The following is a 7,963-nucleotide window of genomic DNA, read 5'->3' on the forward strand; positions in this document are numbered from 1 at the left end:
TAGGTCCGCGCCGCTGAAGTACCTTATCCGGGTACGTTGAATGCGTTCCTTGTTGGCTTCAGGGGATGTCGTGGCTCTTGTGGCAATCGATCAGTTAATGTCTTAAGAAAAGTGAGTACCTCTTTCTGAGTTACAGCCATATCCGTTTGAGTCTTATCAAGGACTTCCTGCATATCCATGCGATGGTATTGGGAGATGGTCCTCTTTCTCCTCCAGATCCTCGTTCTGATGAAGGGGTGGAAGTTGTTGCTCTGGTGACCGCCGGAGGCGTTACACTTTGAGGAGATTTCGGGATTTGCGGCTGCTCTGGCTCTGGTGATGGGAGGTGTTACACTTACTGGAACATCTTCTGATCCGCTGGTGCTGGTAGTAGAGAAAGAAATTCCATGAGATACATTGATGGTATTGACTGGCTGCACGGTGACTCCTGAGATATCAACACCGAGAGTGTTTTCAACGCTAGTCCCGTCAGGATTGGTTGCTGATCCAGACCTAAGATCCACCATTTTCGAAATCAGTAAAATTGAATTGGTATTGAAGAAATTGACTTCACAACCGAGAGATTAATCTCCTACTGTGGTCGCCAATTGTTTATGGGTGAAAACTATTCCTGCCGAATTTGGTAATTTGGGGTGTGTGGATGAGGAATGAATCTAAACCCTAAACAAATGCACTCCACGGGAGTGCTTTATGATTCGAAAAATCAATCTGTACAATTCTGGCCTAAACCAAGAAATGGCCGTTCCAGACTTGCTTCGGTCACAAAGTGAGGGAGATGGGGTTGATATTAGGGAGGGAAGCGAAGAAAGTGTTGAGATTGTGAAGGTGTTGGCTATGTATGACTTGTATCAGAAAGATGAATTGACTTACAGAATGAAAGCTATCAGTTCTGGTGTTGGAATACGATTGTATCAACACTTGGTTTTTGTTGTCTTGTCTTGTCGAAATAGGGAGGAGAACCTATTTATACAAGTCATTGATCCTTACTCACGTATCTAGTTGGAAGTGGATAAAGTGGAGTGATGGAGTAGTGGAGTTGCGGATGTTAGTGTTACACGATCAGTCTTTCCCACTTCTCCCATCATCACTAACTGTCCATGACTTCCTGACACGTTCTTGTGATGGCGCGTTGTGCGCTGCACGCTGTAAACCACCAGACCAATACCCCAGTATGTATCCCCCAGTTTGTGACATGATTGATGTCTCGAGTGTGTCGATCGTGGGACCCACATAAGGTAGCATGTAATGCTAGGTTAAATAACTAAGTTATTTAGAAAGTCGATACTTGTGAAGTATCGTGTGTATTCTATGCAAGTAGTGCATCGAATATACTCAGCATGTATGAAGCATCGCTGTTTGAGCGTCTTAAAATAGCTTCATGTCCAGCCTAATTCATGTGATGGTTTGGAGGCTGCGCAAGCAAGTCATGACTTGGCCGACCACATGGTGTGGTAGAGTGGCGGATGATAATCACCACGACACCTTATTGACCAGTTAACTCCTGACCAGGGTTGTATAACCAAGCAGGTGAAGTTGAATGGACGAGATGATCTTTGAGACACTCATCTGCGACCGTTAGTGGAATTAGGGTTTATGAAGAGGTGCGCAAGCATCACTCTTCAGCTTGGTCGAAACCAAGCTTGGGACGCAACTTTGGCCGGGCCGATCGTGCATGCGTGTAGACGACATGCCGGTGTAGGCGCCCATACCTCATTGTCTCGTGAAAGTGTGATCTAAGCCACTCAATTTGTACGGCGAAGTTGAGTGGTTGAGATCAATTTGCGACAGAAATCCGATGCCGCAAAAGCCGTGCGTCATGCCAACTTCGGGCGCGCGTTTCGAGACGGCCAAGCTTGGTTGATCTTGGCCGATTAGTCTGGTATACAGACGGCGGGCTGGTGTACACGTCCATACCTTAATACCCCATAGAAACGTGATCAGAGCCACTCAATTTGTCCGGCAAAGTTGAGTGGTCGAGATTAGTTTGCAATTGGGAGGTGTGACCACGCCTAGTTTGAGCGTGCGAATCGAGATGACTAGGCATGATATGCCTTGGCCGATCAGGTGTGGAGATATGTGGGCCCACAGTGATCGTGTTGATACTCACTGGACCTGCTTAATCGACTCCTAGACCCTTCGTTCGATCAGGTGAAAATGGACGCTTGTGATCGAAAACCCTAATTAGGGTTTTGCCAGCCGTGCGTCATGCCTTGTTTGGGCGCACGAATTGGGACAACCATCCATGTTTGGTCCTGACCGATCGGTCATGTATGTAGGCGGGCCCACGGTGTTTGTGTTGACATATTCTGGGCCCTTTGAATCTACATCTTCACCCTCCATCTATGCCTGCGAAAATGGATGGTTGAGACTGATTTGCGACACATGTAATGTGCTGCAAACACTAATTTAGGGTTTCTCGTCCACGATGCTTTGGCTGGACGAATTGGCAAGCCATGCTACCCTTTTGGGGAGGCCGACCATGCGGGTTCGCATTGGTCCGGTGTTGAACATTCCAATACCTGCTTGAGGGTTATGGAATCGATCTAAGTCATCCAATCATGCTGGTGAAGTTGGATGGTCGTGATCGTTTGTGAGACTGATACAGACAGTCCAGATGCTCGATCGGGCTAGTATAACACTCCGAGAGTTATAGCCTGTATGGGTATTTCGTACATGTCTCCTTATTTAATGCTTGGAGATTCGTGTTGCTCTCACCAATAATGATAAGAGTGAAGCAGTACAGGAAATACAAGGCTGGCAATGCATTAATTGATAATGCTATAAGTTTTCAATGAAGAAGTATTCTCTATTTTATCAGGGGCATTATCCTTTGCAGGATACTAGCGCATAAATTTGGTTTTACAATTTTAGCCCTGAACTAAAATCCACCATCAATAGAGAGTCGCAAGACAATGCGGTTATGTACAAAAAATCCCAAAGGAGCACAAGATGTTCAAAATCAATGAGAAAAAAAACCAAATCATATGATAATGATATTGACATTGTTCACAAGCCTTTACCATCATGTGATTATTGGGAAGACAGAGCGTTTCACAGATATCCTTTGGATGGTCCATCTCGAACAGATGATGATGCAATTCCGGGTTACATGCCATGGTACCTCAATGTTTTGCATACTCGAGTGATACGAGTAGATGAGAGGCCCAAGATAGAGTACAAAGATACGACTCTCGAATGTCTGATGCGTATTGTTACTAAATTACGGTTTTGTTAATGTTATTAGCGTTTTTTGTTGAATGTTTGTTATTTAAAATGAAAACAGAGAAGCCGAGTCTGGTACTTGATAACCCAAGCAAAGCTACAAATCAGGGAAGGGAAAAATGTTAAGGCCAATGAAAAGTTGATTGATGAATTGAACATTCTCAAAGATGTAGAAGCTAGTGCAAAGTTTGGGGAGCTGGAGGAGGAGGAGGATGAGCCAAAGAAGAAGATGAAGACCCCCCCCCCCCCCCCCCAAAAAAAAAAAAAAAAATGTCAGAAGGTGCATCGAGCCGCTCCCAACCTGGTAAACGAGGACGCGGTGGACGTGGTCGTGGCGGTGGTGGGGATGTTCATGAATGAATGGTTATATTCATGTTTAGTCTTTAACTATGGATAATTATGAAGTCAAAACTTATGTCTTGTCTTAAACTTATTGTCGAATTATGTTTGGTTATATTCCTAGTTTATGAATGACTTAATCTGGTTTCTTTTGAAAATTGTTGGTGTTTCTCCAAGACGCGATAAAATAACCAACTACAATGTGTGTGCAAAAAATGCAGGATTCTGGCATTTTTCAGTCAGAATCGGTTTACATGTACCTATATGTAAACCGATTCAGACAGTTTTCCAGAGGTTCTGTTTCAGAATCGGTTTACATGTACCTTTATGAAATCCGATTGTCATGAAGAAAAGTCCTGTAACTTTTTTACTTAGAATCTGTTTACATGTACATATTTGTAATCCGATTTCTTTGAAGAAAAGTCTTGTAACTTTTGATGCCAAGAATCGGTTTTCATGTACATATATGTAATCCTATTGTTATGAAGAAAATTTTTGTAACTTTTTTTTGCCAAGAATCGGATTACATGTGCATTACAAAAGCCCGATTGATGAGAGGCACAATTTTTATGTTTTTGCAAGGAAACAATCGGACTATGTGGACATACCTAAACTTCGATTGTTTGATTTGAATTTGAAAAAAATAGCCGTTGAGTCCTTATCTATATAAGGACAACCTCTTTCAGCCACTCCCATATCACACACTTAGCCTAGAAAATGGAATGGGAACTGTATGAAGATTTGTGTCTCATTAAATCGTTTGTTAATACGTTCCGTGAACGTCCGAATGAAATCTATTCAATGTTTTGGAAGAGAGTTAAAGAGTTCTATTACGGGCGTACCGGGAATCCCAATAACCGCAAATGGAGATACTTGGCATTTCGATTCCAATACATTAAAGGTGCAATGCGAGAGTACGTAAAAGTTAGAAATATGGTGTACGACTATCATCCACGAGCTCCTCTTAGGGGAAAAGTGAGTAATGCGATTATTTTTATACCTATGTCAAAAGTTCACATACTAACATTTAAGAATTCATTGAATTTCAGCTGGAACATTTCAACAGGCAATGGAGAATCCGTAATGGGGAAACTAAGTTCATTCACCACAAAGAATATACGACGTTGTACCGACGTGCTCGGAGGTTCATTGACGAGCATTTGATGTGTGAAATTATAGAATTCCCATACTGAATCCTATATATGTAGTGCGCTAATTTCCTAAACTATGTAATCAATATTTTGTTTTTTAAAGTAAGGCATAATCGGATTATAATGACTTATGTAAACACCGATTTTAAGAATCAGTTTATGTGTGTATTAATTAAACTCCGATTATGGGTTTACATCGTCATTCGGCATAAACTCAACCCAATCGGTTTACAAAATAACTAACATCAACCGATTCTGGATCGAGTCTTTTGAAAAAAAAAATTACAAGTGTTGATTATGCATTAATGAAAGTTAATTTCAGGATTAACTTGGTTAAACATTACTTTTTTTTTTGAAGCAAAGAAGAATTTTATTAAATGAATATTAGTTCGGTACATGAGTATTGTCTTCAAACAGTTGTGCTCTAATCTCCACAGGTGAAAAACTAGACCAAGCAACTGAAAGAGATTTCTCTCTAGCTAGTCTAGAGAGTATATCTGCAACTTTATTTCCTTCCTTTGGAATGTAATAACATTTCCAAGATCGATAAGAAATAAAAAAATATTGAATAACCTTAACAAAATTGAGCAATTGCCAGTCTATAGAGGCGTTGTTATAACCGCTTCCACAACTGTTTTAGAGTCAAGTTCAAAATGTACTTTCTCCAGCTTCGTCCTTTGTGCCAGTTTAACAGCTTCCCACAACGCCATACATTCCACCTGCGCCGCATTCCTCATCCCTTCTAGATAGATGCATTTTGCTGCCTGTTGTTGACCTGCAAAGTTGTGAACAATTAGTACAATTCCTCCAGTATTGTTAGAGTATATATAAGAGCCATCAATATTAATAGTAGTAACATCAACTGATGGGGGCAACCAATGAACATTACTACGACAAACTCTATTAAGAATGACAGGATGCATGGTTTTTCTAGCTATGTGTTCATTGATGAAACTGCGGGCTTTTAGGATTGTTCTCTCTGGATTGGATTGATATTTTGGAAAGTCTTCTCGCAAAGATCAAACCATAAACACCAAGCTATAATTGCTCTTTTGCAGATTTCATTAATAGTGATTCTCTTGGCGTGTAAATCATCAAACCATCTTTGAGTCCATTCTGAGAAGGAAATAAAAACAGCTGCAGACCATCCAGCTTCTGAAAAATATACTGCTTTAGCCAGATGACATTCCATTAAAACATGGGATGGAGTTTGGTCCACTAATTCACAGAGAGGGTAAAGGGAAGTAACTCCAGGAACTCTGGTGCTAAGAACGTCCCTTGTAGGAAGAAGAGAAGAAACAACTTTCCACAAGAACTATCGTATTCTGGGAAGTAAATGCAGCTTCCACAGGGATTTATAGATCTTGATCATTCTCGGTCCTACAGACTCTGAGTTATCTTGCTCCCCATACAATTTCATGTAAGTTGACTCTACAGAGAAATTGCCATTCCTTTCCAACAGCCAAACTAACTTATCTTCACAGTTGAGGTGGATCCTTAAATCCTTAATGATACTGACAATATTAGGTTCAAACAGTTCTTGCAGAGTATGTAAATTCCATGAACCGGTGCTGTGACAGAACAGTTCATGCACATACTTGTAATGATGGTGAATTATGCATCCTGGTTTTGGAACTGGTGGATTCGTGAAGGCTTTGATCCATCTGTGCTTTCATATTAGAATTTTCCGGCCATTCCCTAGACACCAACAAGGGTTTAAGTGCACAAACCCTAGCTCATAACTCAGACTTCTCCAAGACCACGTTGTATTAGACTTCTTCTTAAGGTTAAAAAGATCTCCATCTTGAAAATACTTAGCTTGAAGGGATTTTGTCATCATAGAGTTCGTATATGAACAAAGTTTCCATGTGGATTTCGCAAGTAAGTCCCTGTTGAAAATTTTCATATCACGGAAGCCCAACCCTCCTTCTTCTTTCGGTTTTTACGTTCTTTTCGAAGTAATGATGTGGTTCCCTTTACACGTTTTCTTGTTCCTCCATAACTGCTGCTGTTTTGAGCTCATCTATTTAATAGTGGCATCTGGTAAACTGAAACTGGTCATGTGATGAATCGGTATTGCATTGGAAACATTCTTGATCATAAATGATCTTGCTACCTCAGACATATTTTCACCATTCCACCTTGCAAATTTATTATCCATCTTGTCACAGAGTATGGAGAAACGAATTCGCTTCTTCCTGCCTACAAAAAAAGAAAGACCAAGGTACTTTTCATCTGAGATGTTTAAATATCTAACTTGAAGAGCTCCACCGATGGTTTGACAGTCTTCAGGTAGAAGATTAGAACTGAAGTACACGGCTGATTTATTGAAGTTTAGCAGCTGTCCTGAGCACGAAGAGAACTGCTGGATCACATTCAACAATTTTTGGACTTGAAGTTCATTAGCTTTACAAAACAAGAGACAATCATCTGAAAATAATAGGTGATTGATCTTTGGAGCAGAACGTGAGATTTTCATACCTGTTATTTTCCCCGTTGCTTCACAGTGTGCTAAAAACCTAGAGAAAGAATCCATAGCTAGGATAAAAACATAGGGTGATAGAGGATCACCCTGTCTAATTCCACGAGTTGGTTTAAACGCCGTTATATGAGAACCATTCAACATGACTTCTATCTGTGTGGTAGAAATACACTGAGAGATAAGTTGCCTGAATTTATCTGAGAAACCGAATTGCTTAAGAATATCAAGCAAAAAACTTCATTCGAGCCTATCAAACACTTTGGACATGTCCATCTTAAGCGCAAGATGACCACTTATACCATCTTTTTTCTTCATAGCTTGCACTATTTCCTGAACTAAACAAATATTTTCAGATATAAGCCTGCCAGGAACATAAGCTGACTGCATTGACGAGATGATTTTTGCGATGTGTTTTTTCAATTTCAAAGAAATTATCTTTGAGATAATTTTGTGTACTATGTTGCACAAACAAATGGGACGAAAATCCTCAGGTTTTTTGGCTACTTTCACTTTGGGAATCAAAGATACTCTTGTGTTATTAAGTTGTTGAAGAAGAAAACCCGAGTGAAAGAAAGATTGAATCATCTTGCAAACATCTTCCTTCACCACTAACCATTGAGTCTGGTAAAAACCAGGCGGGAAACCATATGGTCCAGGATAAGTCCAAGGTTCCATCATCATAAGGGCTTGATATATCTCTTGTTCTGACGGAATAGTTTCCAGTGCTTCATTGTCTTCCATAGAGATGCATTGTGGAATATGCTTGATA

At 40.5% G+C, this 7,963-nt stretch overlaps 1 protein-coding gene across 1 annotated transcript; it reads right to left on the reverse strand.

The window, feature by feature from the left end:
• Positions 1–6,735: 6,735 nt before the first annotated feature.
• On the reverse strand, positions 6,736–7,581 carry LOC113359551. The gene is made up of 3 exons (XM_026603165.1): positions 7,494–7,581; positions 7,194–7,391; positions 6,736–7,058 (listed from the first exon to the last, which is right to left on the reverse strand). Exons 1-3 carry the CDS (start codon positions 7,579–7,581, stop codon positions 6,736–6,738), a joined length of 609 nt encoding a protein of 202 aa, XP_026458950.1.
• Positions 7,582–7,963: the final 382 nt, after the last annotated feature.

The sequence above is a fragment of the Papaver somniferum genome, chromosome 3 (assembly GCF_003573695.1).
Source record: "Papaver somniferum cultivar HN1 chromosome 3, ASM357369v1, whole genome shotgun sequence".
Taxonomy (NCBI): domain Eukaryota; kingdom Viridiplantae; phylum Streptophyta; class Magnoliopsida; order Ranunculales; family Papaveraceae; genus Papaver; species Papaver somniferum.